Below are 20,714 nucleotides of genomic sequence, written 5' to 3' on the forward strand. Positions count from 1 at the left end.
TTATTTGCTCTATTTTTATAAATATTTATGAAATTGAAAACTTAATTAATTAATTAAAAGTATTATTTAGTGCAACTGTGAACTTAGGTTATTTTGATTGAATCTAGTAAGTTATTTGTGTTTTTGTTATTTTATTTTTGTCTTGTAATTCTTCATGAACATGTGTGTTTATGATCCCTAAAAATTGATACCAAAGTTTAGGGTTTTCTACAAGAAAGTAATGGTGGAAGACTGAAAAGTGAAGATGGACAAGTTTGATGGAAGTATTTTCGATTTTAGAAGATATAAATTAAAGATTATTTATAATAGAAGAACTTGTAACCTTTGTACAAAAATAAATTAGAATCTATGTTTCAGACAGATTGAAAGTTTTGACTGTCTTCAAATTAACATTGAGGAAGAATATGGTTTATAATATTGACAATGAAAAGACAATGTATGGTTTCATAAAGTTATTATCAAACATCTACGAAAAGTCATTGACATTAAACAATGTATTATTGATTCGTCAAGTAGTTAATACGTAGATACGAGAATGTGTTAGTGTTAATGATTATGTGAACATATTTAATTTCTTGCTCTTGAGTTAATACATACAAGCTCTATTGTTGTTATTTTCCTTGTTTGACATATGCATGGGACTACAAAATTAACCTATTACTATTTATTTTCCTATTATTATTTATATTATATAATTTATTATTATAAGTTTAATATACACAATCATTTTATTACATTATACTTCTTTTCCTATGTATATACAAAAAGTATTAGAATTTTTGCAAATACATTTACAAATAGACCAAAAAAAACAAACACGATTAACAAATTGACAGCAACATGATATTATATAGTCACAGTTATAAGTCTTACCGTTCATGATGATAGTTCTTTAAAATGAGATAAATAGTATTTATATATTATATTACTACTTTAAATGGTTAATAGAAATATTTATCGAAAAGACTTTAATAAAAATATTTTATTTGAGTTTTAAATTATATTTTTAATGGTAATTTGAGAAAAAAAAATTTACTTTTAAGTTGTATGTAAAATATTGTCTTCATGCTATTCCAAAGAAAGGCATTTATAAACAAAGAATGGTGTATATATATATATATATATATTATATATATATATATATATATATTTTATATATATATATATATATATATATATATGTTATTAATTAATAAATATTATTATATTTGTGATCATGTTTTTGGACTAACTATGTGTCTCAAGATCAAAGTTTTGATATGTTACTAATAAATTTTTGTAAGATTATTATTTATTACGATAATAAATGAAAAAAGAAACTATAATTAACTGATAAATATTCATATGATGATTACATTCTTTTATTATACAAAATTATAGTTTGAGTTTTCATGTTCAATTTTATGATCACTTTAAATAATTAATGAGAATGCGTAGTAAAAAAAACAACAGTTATAATTTCATATTCTTAGCCTAAAATAACTGTGTAACACTAGGTTAAATTAGAATTCAACAAAGTTATAACATAAAGTGATGAAAATCTGTATTAGATTTAGATTATAAATATGTGATTTATAGAAGATGAATTAAAAAGTATTATATTTGTATATTTATTCAATCATGCAAGTCTTATAGTGTCATATCTATTATGATGTTCTCCATCACTTGCCTCAACATAAATATGATATATAATTTGAGTACAATAAATCTATTATCACTTCATAACAATGAATATAATATAACTTTATCATAATAAATGCGAGATAATTTTATTATTATTTATAAAGTGATTTTACTTGTTTATTAAAGCAAGTGAATAATTATATTAACTTTTATAATCAGTATAAAAAATTTAAATTAAGTGTATCAAATCTCAAAGTCTCATGATGTTATATATCATTTCACACAATATAAATTGAGAAGGAAAAATATAATACAGCACAACACAAGAATCCAATATACAATTCAATAACAATAAAACAAGAATCCTAATAGAATTCAATAACAATAAATATAACATAACTTCATTATTTATTACTATTTATAAAGTAATAACTACTAGAACAAATATGTACACGGAACTATTTATAAAAAAACTGAAATTAAGTCATAAAGTATTATACTTTTCCTTGGTACGATAATTGGTAACAAATGTTTATTTCAAAAGAACCAATAATAGACATATTTTTAAGGAATTGTTTTTGGAAAAGCTTCTCTCACTTCCTTAGAATAGATATTACTTTCATAAATAGAAAAAAGAAGAGAAGAATAAAAGAATTGGAGTTTGTAATTAGATTATAATAGAGTTATTATGTAGAGTGATTTTGATTAGACGGCACAAAGAGAGAAAATGAGATGGCGTGTTAATGGGGTTTGGTAATTTGCAAGGAAAAAAATGAAGTGTAGGTGGGTTTGGGTCGTGTTTGGAAGTGCCACCTCAGAATCCACAAATAGAGATAAATGAACAATCTACTTTTGGAGTCTTCCTTAACATCCTTGTCTGTTTGTCGTTGATAGAATAAGATATTAGCCATTGTAATTGTATGCTCATTGCTTTGCAAAATAAAACAAAACTCATTTCTTGGAACCATTTCAACACTTTTCTTGCCCTTCTCACTCACCCCACTAGGAGACAAATCTGAGCCCAATGTTTGTCTTTGCTAAGGCATGTTTGGATTCTTGCAACCTTAGGGAATATTATAACCCCACGATTCCCTATCCACCCAACGTCAAGACAAACACACCACTCTAAACACAACACACAAACCTTAACCTTTGGACTGTGTTGAGTTTAGTTGAGTGATCAAACAAACACACCTTCTAGAGTTTCCTCACAGAGAAACGACAGTTTTCGGAACGTAAAGACAGAAACAACCGAACCAAGACTCTCACCAATTCCACACTCCACTAACCACTGAACGACAACAAAACAATAAAGACAACAGAACCCCTTCACGTATTGTCTTCTTTTCTCTTCTCTTCCCATGAACCACTCCTTCAATCTGCTGCTGCTTCTGTTAAACCTTCTTCAATTTCACTCTCACACCAAACACGCCACAAACTCATTCACTGCTATTCTGCTTTTTCGGAATGTTCACACCGCCAAGCTTCGCCATTTTCAGGGGGCTTCTTTTCCTTTCTTCTTCAATTGCAAAACCCATCAACGGTTTCGCTTTTCCATGTTCGATTCTCAAAATGTGGTTTTTGTAGGATTATCTCGTTTTCTCACCACCGTTTCCTTACTTTGCTCCGAAAATATTTCCTGAATTTAGTCGAAAAAACTCCTTTAATTCACTTCTGGCGATTTTTTCGCTTGCATTGTAAAGTATATACTCAGGTTTTTGTTCATACTTGGGGAAGGTTTGATCAAACCTGTGTGCCTCTTGATAACTATTACCATTTTACCACCTTTTCGAGGTCTATATAAGATTGTTGTGGTTGGTTTCATGGAATCAGTGTTTCAAGAAGAAGGGTCATCTTCTGTAACTTCTTCCCCCCTTCAGTTCTTTTCCATGATGTCTCTTTCACCTGGCATAGGATCTCCCTATCCTTGGCTTAGAGAACTGAAATCTGAGGAAAGGGGTTTGTATTTGATCCATTTGTTGATCGGTTGTGCCAATCAGGTGGCTAATGGTAGTCTTGAAAATGCAAACATGTTGCTTGAACAGATTTCCCAGCTTGCTTCCCCTGATGGAGATACTATACAGCGAGTTGCTGCATATTTCACCCAAGCACTCGCTGATCGGATACTGAAAACATGGCCTGGTCTCCATAGGGCACTCAATTCCACCAGAATAGCTATGGTGTCTGAAGAAATTCTTGTTCAGAAGCTCTTTTTCGATCTTTTTCCGTTCTTGAAGATGTCATACATTCTGACAAATCAGGCTATTGTTGAAGCCATGGAAGGGGAGAAAATGGTGCATGTAATTGATCTCAATGCCACAGGCCCAGCACAGTGGGTTGCCCTCTTCCGTGTTCTGAGCGCACGCCCTGAAGGCCCTCCTCATTTGAGAATTACTGGGGTGCATCACCAGAAGGAGGTTCTGGATCAGATGGCTCATAAACTCACTGAGGAGGCAGAAAAGTTGGATATCCCATTCCAGTTCAACCCTGTTGTCAGCAAGATAGAAAATCTTGATTTTGACAAACTTCGTGTGAAAACTGGGGAGGCACTGGCAATCAGTTCCATTCTGCAGTTACACTCCCTTTTGGCCTTGGATGACGATGCCTCCAGGAGAAGATCTCCTCTTCCGGCAAACAATTCAAACGCAATTCAACTGCAGAAAATCCTGCAGATGAACCCAAACACACGCTGTGATTTGGTTGATAAGGACATGGTTCACGGCTATAGCCCAAGTCCAGATTCAGCCTCAGCTTCAGCCTCATCCTCGCCAGGATCGTCATCTGCATCAATGAAATCCGAGAGCTTTCTGAATGCCCTGTGGGGGTTATCACCAAAGATCATGGTTGTAACGGAGCAAGACTTCAACCACAACAGTTCAAACCTGATGGATAGGCTGCTAGAATCTCTAAATTCTTATGCTGCATTGTTTGATTGTTTGGAATGCACTGTCTCCAGAGCATCCTTGGATAGAATGAAGATCGAGAAGATGCTTCTGGGTGAGGAAATCAAGAACATAGTAGCTTGTGAGGGAGCTGAAAGAAGGGAAAGACATGAAAAGATAGATAAGTGGATCCAGAGACTTGATTTATCTGGTTTTGCAAACGTGCCTTTAAGCTGTCAGGGTGTGACACAGGCAATGAGGTTCTTGGAGAACTATGGCTGTAATGGATATAGAATGAGGGAGGAAAATGGCTCTGTAGTCATTTACTGGCAGGATCGAACCTTGTTTTCTGTGACAGCTTGGAGATCAAGAAGGTAAGACAGATTCATGAAGAAGAATAGTGATGTAGTGATGTAGTGATGGATGGAGTCTCTTATAATTTTTTTCTTTTCTTTGTTTCTAATTGTATGAAAGAGTTTTACCAATATATGTGGTGATTTCTACTGATGAAGACCAATTCAGAAGAGAGAAATGGGAAAATGGAAAAGTGTGAGAAAGTGAAACAATTATCTGTAGTTGTGTCTACCATTCCATTGTTTAGTCCTGTGCTCATTTTGTTCTTCGCTAATTCCTATACTGTAACCTTTCTGCATATGTTGTGTAAGACCTAATATAAGTTTATTTTTAGTTCAAATTTTGTGTTGAAATTTCTTTCCCTTTTCAATTTGCATGTTTAGCATAAGATGATTTTCTCAAAATTCAGACTTTGGTTGATTCTCATTGCCCCATTTGGAAAATCCCATAGCCCCAGACACAAGCAAGCAAGCGTCTCTTTCGACAATTTCTGCATAATCTTATCAGATGGTAACGGTTCATTGGAACAGAAAAAAGAACCACATAGGGAAAACAGAAACATGGCCCTCGTGTTTGTCATTTTTTGAGGCATTGGGAGATTTATTCTCAAAAACATCTGATAACATCTTATTAAAAATTCTCTTAATAGCTTAACCGATAAAGGTTAAATAACTTTTTGAACTGCTTCCTGGTGTTTTAAAATAAAATATCATGATTTAGGAAATTGTAATTAAGTTAATGAACTCATATCAGTTTTAACTCAAACTTGGACTACTTTTATGTTAGGATTTAAAAAGTCTTAAATAAGTTAGGAATTTACAGTTTCATTTAAACAAGAAAAAATATGGAAACCTATGATTTTTTTAAGATTTTAATGTACTTCTATAATTTTTAACTGTTTAAAACTGATTTTTCTTTATTTGTTATTATACCATCACCAACACTAAATAGATAAACATCTTTTAACCATTCAACACGATAAATAATATAAAAATAAAATAATCATAAAAAAATAAAATTTTATATCTTTTATTAAAAAATAATAATACCAAATAAATATAAAATTTGTACATTAAAATATATTCATTTAATATATAATATAAAAATAAAATAGTTATAAAAAAATAATATTAAATAAATGTAAAAAGTCTATATGTTAAAAATATATTTTTCTTTAATCAAGTCATAAAACATAACCGAACACCTGTTTTATGTAATTAAACAGGCCAATAACCTATATAATTCTTATTTTACAAGCTTTCACCAATTTTTTAGGTTTTTGAACTTCTCAAGATTCTAATTTGTTTCTTAAATTCCATAAATTTCATTAAAATACATGAAAAAAAAGAGTAAGGTTTCATTAGCATTATCAACACAAAATGTTTCAATCATGCTAAAAAGTGCATATTTCCATCTATTTAAAAATGTTATTTTCTTTAGTTTTCTTTTTCAAGATACAGAAATATAGTTATTTTAACTTTCTTTCCTGCCATTAGTATATAATATTACACATCATTGGTGCTAGATTTTCATGATTCATTGGATTTCATTACTCACACTTCAATCAATGGGAATTGCATGTGATAAAACATTTAAATAAACTAATTGGCTGAATCTTTGATGACAAAATAAATCGATTGAAAATGGAAGTTTATTGGAGACAATTTCGACTAAGGATCAACATGGTTGCAAAAGTCATAGAAGAAACAAAAATAGTTATCTCAAAAAGCAAACATCAAGATTATTGATTATGAAACCAAATCAAATACCAATGAATGAAGATTAGGATTTCTCATTAGTGACATAGGAATAAGGCTCCCACAACATATGTTTTTACAATATATTTATTTTTACAATAAATTGATTGAGTTTAGTTGGAGACATAATCATTACAACACTTTAAATTGTGTCTCATAGATATTGTTCATATAATATTTAGATAAAGATTTTTTTTATCATCATGTATTTTTTTTGGTCAAGAATATCTAATCTAGCATTGCACACATATAAAATAATATGTATTTTTTAAAGTAATTGATGAACATTAGTTTATAGTCCATTAATTAAATATTAAAGTAATTGAAAATAAGGTTTTCCGTTATATATAAAATTTCTAAATCTCAAATACATTATCTACCAACAAATTATGACAAAAATACAATGAAGTAACTAAAAAAATCTTCTTTAAATTTTAAAAAATTTAATAATGAATCTTTTTGGTAAACATACCTTCTACAAAAACATATAAAAACTCAGTTTGTCCAAAACAATAATACCTTTTTTTTTTCTCTTGACTTTTTCTACTTCCCTTTAAAAGAGTTATGATTTGTATGCATCTCATTATATGTTTATAATCTATCTTTTAACGAGGCTTAGTTCCCTTCCTTTGAACAAATAATCAAAATAAAAAAAGTTAATTTCATATAAAAAAGCTAGTTTGTTTGTTCATTAAATATTTAAAAATATATATTTATTAAAATCAATAATACTTATATTGTATTTTATTCAATATTGTCTGTGTATATTATTTCTTGTTTAATAATTTTATTAGTGTATACGCATATACATACAATTTTATATAATTTAAATCTTAGCTTTTAATCAACAATTATAACATTATACTAATTTTCTAAAATCTTTCTAAAAGCTAAATATACAACTTCGGGACTTCAATCATTGGTAAAATATAAATTAAAAATAATGGTAAGGTTACTCATTTTTATATTTATTTAAGATATTGTATAAAGATAAAATAGTTAATAAAAATATTTTTTTGTATAAAAAAAAGTAAAACATAAAAAAATAATATTAAATAAATATAAAAAATTTATGTATGTTAAAATATATTTTTCATAAATTAATTATACACAAATATAATTTTTTTTATAACTAATTCATGTGATTCATGCAAAAATACCATTCTCCATCAACCAAAATTACAAACAATAATGTTTATTTCTGTTAAACAGTTTTTCAATTTTTTAATGTTCGAGAGATTATTTATAATATACTGTGATGGCGAAAGATGGAAGAGTCTCTAGTAATCACGGATAAAAAAAATTATTATTTTTCATAATATATTTTGTCCTATTTTATTTTTTATAATTGGGTTTTATTTATACCTTAGTATTATAATTATTCTTGTTGTCCTTTATTAATAGGATTATTTATTTCCATTAAATTAAAACAGGAGAAGAAGAGGAAGGGATAAGATTGAATAAGAAAGTTAGAAGTGATTTGATGAAGCAGAGTCTCTGAAATGGGTTTCGCTCTGGCATACACAGCTTCAACTACAGCTAATCTTCCCAACCTTCAATCTCACTCTCTCTTTGCTGCATTGAGATCCAAAACCTCTCTCTCTCTCTGCAATAGGTTTCAAACGAAACGCATTCGAAAACGTTTTTCAATTATTCGTGCTGAATCTGAAAATGGAGCTCTGGTTACCTCTGAGAAGCCCCTCGCAAATTACGGAAGGCAATATTTCCCCCTCGCTGCTGTTGTAGGCCAAGTAATTTATAATCTCTGCTTCTTTCGTTCATATGTTTTGCATCCAATGTTCCTTTCTCGGTTGAACTTATAGTTAGATATTTGATTTCTTTGTTTGCTCTCGTGTGTTTATTTAAGAAGTGTTTTTTTATCTTATTCAATGTGGCATTGCCTTCCGAGTATAACGCGCTTTACATATTTTCCTTATGAATGTGGTTAGTTTGTGGAAAGTGAAAAGGTATACTATAACGTTTTACGTAGAGAGGAAAATGTAGCGTGAGTACTCTGGATTTTTAAAACTTGTGGTTAGTTCATGGAATTTTGTTTTTTATTTCAAGAAATGATCGAGGCGGAGAGAAAGTTGTCGGATAGTTAGCTCTAAATTGTGCCGGCTTTATCCTTAGAGTATTTTACAATTCAATTTAACAGTTGATTAGTAAATATGCAAATGAAAATTAAATTTGCTCTTTTATTGTAAGATGAATCTTACAAGTTCCACTTGTTCTTCAGGATGCTATAAAAACTGCTCTTTTACTTGGGGCAATTGACCCTGGGATTGGAGGAATTGCCATATCAGGAAAGCGAGGAACTGCCAAAACTGTAATGGCACGTGGATTGCATGCAGTACTGCCTCCTATTGAAGTAGTAGTAGGTTCCATAGCCAACGCAGATCCGTCGTGCCCAGAAGAGTAAGGTCACTTGTTTCTTCCACTTAGAAGAAAATTTTTACAAGTTTTGAGAAGATAAAAAATTTGACTATTCTAATGCACAAAGACAACCAATATGAAAAAGGTGACATTGTTTTTTATGTCATACAAGTAGATATGATCTTAAAGGGGGAACGCATCACCATTCTAATCTAATGGCGTTATTTTGTTTGTACTGTTTCGGTGGAGCATGATTTGGTCATTCGTAATTGATAATGTTGTAACGTTGTTATGGTTCTTATTGTATGTCGACGCTAAATTTGCACTTGTCATCTTTGAGATATGCTATTTAGCCCTATTGATAGAGATAGCTATAGTAAATCCACAGGAAACGTTGCTTTGCGCTCTTTTGTGCGCTCTTTTGTGGTGAAGAGTTATTAAATCGATCTTAGGTAATCCTGATTGACATGATATCTTTCTGATCAGGATGAGGCGATCCCTTATTTTGCTTTTATCCTTGAGACTTTGACTTAAAAATATCTTGGATTCCTCTGTTTCCTTTGTTCCATTATTTTAAATTTAAAGCAGGAGGCTTAATATTTGTAGGTGGGAAGACGGTCTTGCTGAACGCCTGGAATACGATTCTGCTGGAAATATTAAAACTCAAATTGTCAAGTCTCCCTTTGTTCAGGTAATGTTCAGCAAGTAAGCTTTGCATATATTTCATTTTGTTCAGCCAACCTAGGTTCATTTTCTTTTTACTGTCCCTGCAGAAATTATTTTTCTATTGAAAAAAATCATGTGTTCATTTTACATCAGATTCCTCTTGGAGTAACAGAGGACCGACTGATTGGATCGGTTGATGTTGAAGAGTCTGTGAAAACAGGCACAACTGTTTTCCAGCCAGGCTTACTTGCAGAAGCTCATAGAGGTGTTTTATATGTTGATGAAATTAATCTTTTGGATGAGGGTATCAGTAATTTGCTCCTCAACGTTTTGACTGAAGGAGTAAATACTGTTGAAAGAGAGGGGATCAGCTTCAAGCACCCTTGCAGGCCCCTTCTCATTGCCACCTATAACCCAGATGAGGGTGCTGTTCGTGAACACCTGCTAGATCGCATTGCGGTTAATTTAAGGTACTGCTGTAATAAACTTTTTTAGGTTTACGCTGGTTCTCAAAGGATGTTGATTGTGGAGATGGGGAGAATTGGATAAAGCATTTAATAAATTAGGAATTTTTTCACCTAGTTAAATACCAAATAAACAACTTTTAAGTTTTGTTCACTTGAATAGATTTGGGAGAGAGTGATTGAGGAGATTTGAGAGGATTTGAAGGTAAACTTTTTTGTTGTTTATTTGAATAGATTTGGAAGTAAATGAGAGTGAATTTGGAAGTAAATTTTTTTAATTTGTCATATCAATCAAATCTTACACTAATTCTCACAAATTTTACTTTCAAATCCACTCTCATTTATCTCAAAATCCACTCAAATAAATAATAAAAATATTTATTTTCAAATATTCTCAAATCCCCTCAATCACTCTTCCCCAAATCCATTCAAGTGAACAAAGCTTTAGAGTTTGATTGAAAATATCACGAAACCATCATCTGTTACCATCTCTACACACTGAAGCCATCCTCAAATGATGAAATTCTTTTACGAGTTTCTGCCTCTATTTCCTGTCCCCTCTTTGCTCCTTGATTTTTTTTTTCATTTCTCTCTATTTCTGGCATTGGACACGGTAAAGAAGACCCATTGAAAAGATTTTTAAATTATCTTGAATAGAAAAGACTAAATGGGCAATAAAATCCTGACCCAATACATATTCAGTGGAATGAATTGTCAAAATTTTGATCATCTCTCTTATTTCTAACTATGCACCGCTTCTGCAGTGCAGATCTTCCAATGAGTTTTGAAAACCGTGTTGCTGCTGTTGGAATTGCTACAGAGTTTCAGGAGAACAGTAGCCAAGTATTTGAGATGGTCGAAGAGGAAACTGACAATGCAAAAACTCAAGTATGTTTGCCAGGGAAATAATAAAAACTTGATCAGAAAGGGGGAAGAACAAATAGAAAAGACTAGAAATTTGTCTGAATATCTATCTCCTTGAATCTGAATCAGGTTGATTACAGCATTAAGAGAGAAATGGAAACACAGGAGTTACAAATAGGCATCTCTCACAACCTGAGGAAATCCGAGTTCTTTCTCTCTTGCCAAGATCTACTCCAAATTCAAACCCATCTCTATTATTTCCATCCTACTATTTGTTCCTTGTCATTTCTCCCACTCCTAGCATCATCTCTAACTAACTAACTGTAAATTAAGTTGTCAATGACTTGAACTGAGCCTAGTTTTCTCCTAGCAGAAATTGATCCTCCCGATTTCTCTTCCCCTGTAATCACTCTTATTCATCCTAACATACAGCTTTTTAATTTTGGTCTGCTAACTTGAACATAAACAGTAAAGAAAGTATTTGTTAAGATGTCTCATGTAGGCTATTAATGTTGATGTAATACTCTTATAAGGCTGGTGGGCAATTCTCCTCCATTTTGCTAGCTTATCAAGTCTTAATGTTTGACCACTTATAGATATATAATCTTACATTTTTCACGCTCTGAATGTTCACTCCTGCAAACTTCAGGATCTTCTTATCCTAGTTGGGTAATATGGTCAATACTTCTTGTAAGGCTCGTGTAATTATCCTTCCTCTTGATCTAGAAATTGAGTTAGATCTGATCTATTTCTATTACAATACTAGAGCCTTCCCAATTTTTATGTTGTGTTATCCTCATATGTCCATGTGCACGAGGTTGTAATCTACTGACTTAGGAAGCAAATTTCTTTTGAGTTTTTTTGTCATACAAGCTACTGTATAGAAGGAACTTATCCTATAAGATTGTAAACATGACAAATAGGTTCATTACATGATTTTTCATAAAATAAATGGGCCTTATGATAGGCAACTACTACCTTTGGGCAGCAAAGTCAAAATCAAGATTATCTTTGGAATGGTCAAGGACTCACAAAATCATAAATTGTGGGATCATAATACAAAATTGTATCCTACTCCTACATAATTATGAGATATATACTCATACAAGTAAATAATTAAAAAAAAATCAGTCACAATGCTACACTTTAAAATACTTTATCAAACTTAAGTTCATCATAAACCCTAAGAAAGAAAGCATGTCAACCAAGCCATAACTCCTAAGTGACAATCAAAACAACTGAAATACCTAGTTACTTAAGTCTAAGTAGCCTAAACAAAATACCAAATTATAAGATACCAAGTCCAAGACAAAGAAAAATAATTTGAATCAGTGTCCAGTTTCAGTTCATTCTAAAAGGTATAATCTAAAAGATGAAATTTCAATTTGAAGATTAGTAAAGTTCCCTTTCTTGTCATCATTAAACTCTTTTTGTATCTTCCTCGACCTGATCCAGCCCCTTGTAGATGAAACCAATGGCTGGTTTCGCATAAGAATCTACCATTATAAGTACTTGCATTATGGGAAATTCACCCGTCAAACATTCTTTATATAAAACCACATCTTCAATTGAACTTGCATCCCTTGTATTTGCAAAATGAGAATTCTTCCATTTGTCACTAGTAAACATTCTAATCAAATGGTTCCTATGCTCCAAAAGACACCCTAATGTTAAGTAAGAGCTAGCAAAGTGAGTAAATCTTGGCCTCATATGGGGAATGCATAATAAATCTATGGTTATACATTGAGTCTCACATGAGATATTGTACATCAATGACTACATTGTTGATTTTATAATGTATGTTGGTCTAGTCTCCACTCCCTTTGCTATTATACTTTTTATTCTTTGTTTAATTAACTGCTTAATATTTTCCTATTGCAGATCATATTGGCCAGAGAGTATCTAAAAGATGTTACTATTAGCGGTGAACAATTAAAATACCTGGTCATTGAAGCTTTACGAGGTGGTTGCCAGGTAAATTCTCTGCAATTCTTTCTACACTTAGGAAAAACCTTTTGTATGGTACATTTGGTGTACGTGAGAGATATTCTGAAGTTACATCCATTCTGAAGCAATTGATTCTACTGTGCTATCATGTAAATCAGTTCCTGATTGCCTCATTCTTCTGTTAATTGATAAACATCCTTCCAGGTTTTTACTATATTAATATGAAATTATTTATTTTTTTGTGAACCTTCAAACCATCAAAGTAAATGGGACAAACATTATGACATAGTGATAATAGTTAATCTGGACGTACAATGCAACCATATATTGACTGGTTAGGACTAAAAGTTAATGATCGATCTAACTCTTAAAAAAGTCACATGGCTTTATCTTTTAATCTTTAATGATTTAACTGACATAATGATAATAGTTAATCTGGATGTACAATGCAACCATATATTGACTGGTTAGGACTAAAAGTTAATGATCGCGTTAACTCTTAAAAAAGTCACATGGGTTTATCTTTTAATCTTTAATGATTTAACTGAATAGGTACGATTCACTCTAATCACTTTCATATAAAAGTTCTCTTGATATGCTCCCTATCCTAGCTTTCAACATATGATTTTGCTCATAATCATCTCATATAATAATTTTGAAGGTTTTACTGGCTGTTTTTTGGGTTATTCATACAGTTTAAATTATGGGAACATAAGAAATTTTTTGTATGCTTGGGGCCGCCAATTAAGGATTTCAATTTTAAGAGAAACATTCTTTGTTGCTTTTCTGTTCCCCTTCATTAAACTGAATGTTGAATTGAGGATATTAAATAGCTCGTCTTTATTATCCCATAAGGAAAGTCCACCCTTCCCTTAAACTGTTTTATTGTTTTGGCGTTAATTCATGAGTATATTTGATGTCATATATTTGTGATAACAGTGGGCATCTAAAATATACTTGCCAGAGGTAAGAGCAAGAGCGGAAGAACTAGGTTGTTGTATAAAAGACCTAGGTCAATGTATAATTCCAAATTTTTGAATTGGTGATACCAGGCGAGAGTTAAAAAATTTCTAAAATGTTGTGACATGACACTGTCCCATTCTACAAATACTTTATTCTAGAGAAAAGAAATGAACAATTAATTTGTTATGTGTAGTGTATCAGTCATTGCAGTTGTTTGGGGATCAAGCCAGTTTGCAAATAGTTTTCATGTTGATTGATATATTGAATACTTGTTATGAACAGGGACATAGAGCTGAGCTATTTGCTGCCCGTGTTGCAAAGTGCTTAGCTGCTCTGGAGGGACGTGAAAAGGTTTATGTGGATGACCTAAAAAAAGCTGTAAGTTTCCATTGAAAATTGAATACAAGTTTTTTGCACATCAGTTACACCTTGGTCTGTTGGCTTTACAGTTCTTACAGCCTTCTCTAGGAGCATAACCAATTAAGTTGATAGTTTGAATTTGAATTATGGTGTTTTCTCCACCACCTTTCCTTTTTGTGAGGATACCTATACCCCTTATCAATTAGGGTCAATATTTAGCCTCATTTTGCACTGAAAATATAAAAGTCAGCCACATATTCATTTAAGAAAAAAATGTCCATGCACTAACAGTGTTGAGGAGACTTTCATCCAATCACAAATTGTCATGAATAGAGTTTTGGACTTTAACATAGCTACTTTCAAAGTCATATTTACCATGATTTCTTATTGCTTAACCATACTTTTTTTTTACATTGATAGAACACATTAAATTTCACTCGTGTATTAATTTCTTTCAATAAAATATGATTTGTGGCTAGATATTTCCTGCTAATTGTTGAGGACATACATGCCCCTATGATGAGTAAAGTTTACAAAAGAATTTCCTTGATTTACACTTTCCAAAAGGAGCATGGTTTGACTTTACTAGTAAGATTAACGTTTTAAAAGTACATGTTGATGCTTTGGCATAGGGGTGTTAGCATTACTGAGGAATTGTTTATATTTTCTGATTCTGACTAAGGATTCGTTCGTGTTTATTTTCTTACCATGGGCTTTCTGTTGTCAAGCTTAATTTTGTGTTTCTATGAATTGGATCCATGATAGAGAAGTTTTGAAAGAATTTAACGCTACTAAAAAATTATCAACTACATGAATCAGACTATCTTTGTGCTGATATTGCTAATAGGTCTTTGGCACATGGTAACATCCTTCTTGGTAGTTTTCATAATTCCTTTTTTTTTTTGTATTGAAAACAGGGGAAAGTGGGATTTGAGTATTGATTTAAGTGTGTGTAATGGTATAAATGGAGTGAAACTAGACATGGTGTAATCTAAATTGTCTGAAAACAGATTGATTGTTCCCCAAATTGTCTGATTTCAAAAAATGGTGTAATCTAACAATATGATCTGCAATTCCCCATGAAAAGGACTAAGGAAAGTTATTCAATATTCTCTAACATAATTTCAATAGTTTTTCATTATTTTGGAAGGAGATGCCGAGGGTTAGTGTTTTATCCTAACTTTAGAATTTAGCTTTAATGCTTTGTGTGTGAGAGAGAAGTTTTACGAAAACTGATTGTTATATCCTAACTAGATCATATTCATGCTCTCTTTATGTATGCATTTATACCCAGTAATGAATTGTTCTTAGGTAGGTACATCTTGTAAACTAATCGGTAGAAACTGTTGTTTTATTTTTTTGAAAATAATAAAGATTCTATACAGTAAATTGTTTATCATACATTCTCTGATACAGGTAGAATTGGTCATTCTGCCCCGGTCAGTTGTTACTGAGAGCCCACCAGATCAACAAAATCAGCCTCCTCCTCCTCCGCCCCCTCCACAAAATCAAGAATCAGCCGAAGAACAAAATGAAGAGGAAGATCAAGAGGTTGAGTTAAACCATTGTTCAAGTTAATTAACTTTTTCAAAGACATCCTTTTTGAAAGTAATAGATTTTGGTCCATTTACTGGAGAATATTATCGGAGTCAAGTTGTGACCTTGTGATTTCCTTTATTTTAAAATTAATGTTTGTATATGGACTTATCTGCATAAGATTTCATGAACAAAATTATGGGTCCTATATCAATTAAAGTGTAGCCAAAATAGAGGCCATAAAGGCTTGGGCAATCTCCCCTCCATGAGTTAACTTTTGGGGTTAAATTAAGCTCAACCTGAATCAAGATGGTGTCATAACCTCAACTGTCCAGAAAATGTACTTAGCACAGTTTTCCTTTATCAATCCTAGCCCCACAACTTTCTTAGTGCAATGTAAAACAAATAAGTCCCACTGTCTCTATGATCCAGATGTCCATTGTGAGTGTGAGGGGAGTGCCTTGAGATCTAACATCGACTATATACCAAGCTGGAGTAAAGATTATTAAGGAATTGGCAATTCTCACCTTGTGAGCTAGCTAGTGTGGTTTAGTTAGGTGCAACCTAAATTCAAGAGCAATGTTCTTTATGTTATTAAGTTTTAACGTCCACCTTCATGTACTTGTAAAATTCAGGATGACAAGGATGAAGAGAATGAACAGCAGCAAGAACAATTACCTGAGGAGTTTATCTTTGATGCTGAAGGGGGCTTGGTAGATGAAAAACTTCTTTTCTTTGCCCAACAAGCACAGAGGCGCCGAGGGAGGGCTGGCAGGGCAAAAAATGTTATATTTTCAGAGGATAGAGGTCGATACATCAAACCAATGCTTCCAAAGGTTGGTACTTCTAACTCCATTTGCTTGTCGTAGAATCAAAATAGATAGCATGAAATATACTTGTTTGCTGTTGAAAGGTTGTCTATGGAATTTTGATAAACACTGTTCAGTTATCTACTTGAATGTTTTTATCTGTGTATGCACTTGCATTTTTATCATTGCTTTCAAATTTAACTATCGTGATGCTCATTGACTAGTAATCTTTAATTGCCATCGTTATTGGATGTGCTTTTTCACCCAACAAATCCCATTACTGTATGCAGGGCCCTGTAAAGAGGTTAGCTGTTGATGCAACCCTCAGAGCTGCTGCACCTTATCAAAAATTGCGAAGGGCAAAAGACTCTGGAAACAGTAGAAAAGTATTTGTGGAGAAAACTGACATGAGGGCAAAGAGAATGGCAAGGAAAGCAGGAGCATTGGTACATGTCTTCTCATTCAGGATTTCTATTCACAATAATTAATTTGAAATCTAATATAAAGAAGGATAAAAATGTTTTTTGTTTCTTCAAAATGTTGATTTTGGTCCTATAAGAATTTAATTCATTTCTAGTCCCTACAATTACTTAAAAAGGTGCGGTTTTAGTCCTTCGTCAGGGACTAAAATCATGCTTAATTAAAGTTCTTACTGTCAGTTACTAAAAAAGGTGTGGTTTTAGTCCTTCGTCAGGGACTAAAATCATACTTAATTAAAGTTCTCACTGTCAATATGATTAGTATCTGATTTTTTTATCTGTATTCAGCCAGAGGAATTGATTTAATATCAAAAGCTTGTCTGACTAGGCTAGTATGGAATATAATTTAAATCACTAAAGTAGTCTGCTGTGATGTTTGCTATGAAAGCGATCACTAAAGAAATATTGAACTTGTTTATGATAAGCTTTTATGCATTTTCTTTTAAAACATCTTAATAATCACCGCAGGTGATATTTGTGGTTGATGCAAGTGGAAGCATGGCATTGAACAGAATGCAGAATGCAAAAGGTGCAGCACTGAAGCTTTTGGCTGAGAGTTATACAAGCAGGGATCAGGTGCTTAGGTCATGTAAATTTTTAACCTCTATGAATTTATTTATAATTGAAAAGGAATCGATATTATTTTCAGAAATTACATATACCAATCCAAAACGTAGTTTTAACGAATGAATTCTCATACTGAAGACAGAACTAGTAGTTTGAAAGAAAAGGCACTCACTTAATGAAAGAACTAGTGTGTGCGTTGGTACTTGTTCAGTGTTAACCTGTGCATAGCTCTGGTTACAGATACCACCGTGATTTGCATATTGGTTCCATTGCAAATCCTTGAACCAGAATTACTGTTAGAATGGAACAATAAATTTGATTTTCTCACGTCATTTATCACATGCCGCTAAATTAAACATGCAAAAGTTTTAATTGATGATATGCTGGAGTAATCAGAAAGCACGACTCATTTTATGATGCTGTCTAAATAATCTTTTTTCAAATAATTATTGCTCTTGTTGAATAGGTGTCTATAATTCCATTCCGTGGAGATGCAGCTGAAGTTCTCTTGCCACCTTCTAGATCAATTGCAATGGCAAGGAAACGTCTTGAGAGGCTTCCATGCGGTGGAGGGTCCCCACTTGCCCATGGTCTAACAACTGTATGCAGAGTTTTTCATGTCCATTTTATTATATTCAAAGTTTTGAACGAACAGAGGTTTTACCACTGTCAAAATTATAAAACCATGTACTTCTATTTAAATTACTCTAAAACTGCTCTCAATGTTTTAAATGATTTCCAACTATTGACATTTTTAAGTCAAAAGGGGTTTCCAGTATATGAAAATGACAATGTCCATAGACTCTAAGCAGAAGAGAGAAGGATAATGTCAGTTTTGATCGTTGGTGGTGCAGGGTTCTCTGATTTAGAATTCTTTATTTAATTTCATATAAAATTCCTTCTGATGCTAGTTTCATCTTTCTTGTGTCAGAAGGACTTTCTTGTATCACATTTTAATTGGATTTAATTAAGTTTTTTTTTTATAGTTTATTAATTCTTATTTATAAAAATATTTAGGCTGTTAGGGTTGGACTAAATGCGGAGAAAAGTGGCGACGTTGGACGTGTAATGATTGTTGCAATCACTGATGGAAGAGCCAATATATCTTTGAAAAGGTCAACTGACCCTGAAGCAGCAGCTGCTGCTGATGCCCCAAAACCTTCAGCTCAAGAATTGAAGGTATGGTTAAGCTTTGGAATTCAAATTATTTTCAAATGACCCAAACCTTAACTGGCATATTCTGTTTTGTCATTTTTGTGTGGTGGGCATGGGCGGATGCACATTATGCTTTTTATTCTCCCCACGAGATGTTTTAATGCGAAAAAAAAAATATATTTCTCCATTAAAATTTATATTTTACCCCCATATTCCAATTGTGGTGAAGCTCAAACATAATAACATGATATGCAAACTAAATTATTTTATATTTCTTTTTCGTGAGATATGCACTTTGTAACACTTTGTGATATTTTACTTTTGTGAAATTATTTTAAATTATTTTTTGGTCCCACTGAGAAAGTTTTCTGGACTCCCCATTGGTGGGATTGATGAGGAGTTGGATCCATGAGGGTTAAGCAGTTGGGCTCAAGGAAAGGGGTGAAGGGGGAGGGGTCGTTAGAATGAACATGCATCCCCATTAAGGATAAGGCATGTGGGTACCATCATGACAAATCCCAATGGCACATGGAAGCCATTTTCTGACAGCAAAAAATTTAAAACATTTTATCCATTGCAGTGAAGAAGCCAAATTATATTAAGTTCAAGTAATACTCTTTCTAATAATATTATAGTTAGTTTGCATCGTTCTCTGAGTATTTCACTAGGCTTTTACTCCCATGATCTTTTGAAACCTGTGAATTGACAGGACACACACACACATATATCACATGTCCAGTTCCTCGTACTTGTCCAAGTCTGAACTAACTGTTAACTTTGTTTTAATAAAGGATGAAATTCTTGAGGTCGCTGGGAAGATATATAAGGCAGGAATGTCTCTCCTTGTGATCGACACTGAGAATAAGTTTGTGTCAACGGGTTTCGCCAAGGAGATTGCTAGAGTTGCCCAAGGTTTGTGTACTACAATTTTACTGAATCGATCTATTAGTTTCTGCAATAGGAGAAAACATTATATTCATAAAATAACTTCATACTGCAGGGAAGTATTATTATCTTCCAAATGCTTCAGACGCTGTTATCTCATCGGCAACAAAGGAAGCTTTGACAGCTTTGAAAAGTTCATGAAACCTTAGAATTAAGCAGACAAACTGGATTCCTTCCCCCTTTTTGTCATAAATGTTAATGAAAATAATGCAACTATCTATTATGATGGGAAGGAAGCGTAAAGCATATTGTAATACCTAGTTCCATTATTTTGTTTCATGATCAGCCCTACCCAATTAGAAATGTTACGAGTGTTCTAAATTCAATCTCTTTCATTTTTTAATAACATTTGTCCTGGTTATTTCATACACAATAGTCATTTTCATACACTGGAGTCTAGCTGTATTAGTGCCAATGCATTTGGATGAAGTTGTATTCATGCATGTATTTTAGAAAAAAAAATAATAATCAATAAAAATTTCTGCTTATTAAATTAATTTTTTTAAAACACTAATTAACTAGGCGTATAATATGCTCATTTAAAAATTACAAATTTATTAGAAATCTAAAATTCGAATTCTCTTTAATGGGGAAATGGAAGTAATTTTTTTATATGTACTTGAAACAACTTTATCATAACGGTCCATTTTCCTTTTCGAAGGTCGTCTTTATTCAGCATTTCCTAGATGAATAAGTTGTGAAGAAACTCCATGGACGGTAAGTAGTTTATTTTAATGTGGTCAGAATTTCTTATACAAATAATTATTTTTTTTCTTGTAACAGTAATTTTTATCATAGCATGTCAACCGATCTAAGCCTTATAGTGCTCAATAAGATGACTCTAAATAGATGAATTCTAAAATATTTATTATGCATATAATAGCTAATCGACCCATTATCTCAACCGATTATTTTATACTCAAGTATTCATAGATATCTATTTATAATTTATAATTTTTATTTAAAT

General features: G+C 32.2%; 1 protein-coding gene and 1 pseudogene across 1 annotated transcript; both read left to right on the top strand.

The window, feature by feature from the left end:
• The first annotated feature begins 2,654 nt into the window (after nucleotides 1-2,654).
• On the top strand, nucleotides 2,655-5,199 carry LOC124831941 (scarecrow-like protein 3 pseudogene; annotated as a pseudogene).
• A 2,865-nt stretch (nucleotides 5,200-8,064) lies between these two features.
• ALB1 (ALBINA 1) lies at nucleotides 8,065-20,073 on the top strand. The gene is made up of 15 exons (XM_047306044.2): nucleotides 8,065-8,367; nucleotides 8,856-9,034; nucleotides 9,599-9,683; nucleotides 9,812-10,128; nucleotides 10,887-11,010; nucleotides 12,868-12,960; nucleotides 14,179-14,274; nucleotides 15,673-15,807; nucleotides 16,428-16,628; nucleotides 16,892-17,047; nucleotides 17,549-17,656; nucleotides 18,114-18,248; nucleotides 18,665-18,826; nucleotides 19,594-19,714; nucleotides 19,803-20,073. The coding sequence occupies exons 1-15, from the start codon at nucleotides 8,119-8,121 to the stop codon at nucleotides 19,886-19,888; spliced, it is 2,247 nt and encodes a 748-aa protein (XP_047162000.1). The 5' UTR covers nucleotides 8,065-8,118; the 3' UTR covers nucleotides 19,889-20,073.
• The last annotated feature ends 641 nt before the right edge of the window (nucleotides 20,074-20,714 follow it).

Source organism: Vigna umbellata, chromosome 10 (assembly GCF_029865625.1).
Source record: "Vigna umbellata cultivar VRB3 chromosome 10, Vumbellata_1.0, whole genome shotgun sequence".
NCBI lineage: Eukaryota > Viridiplantae > Streptophyta > Magnoliopsida > Fabales > Fabaceae > Vigna > Vigna umbellata.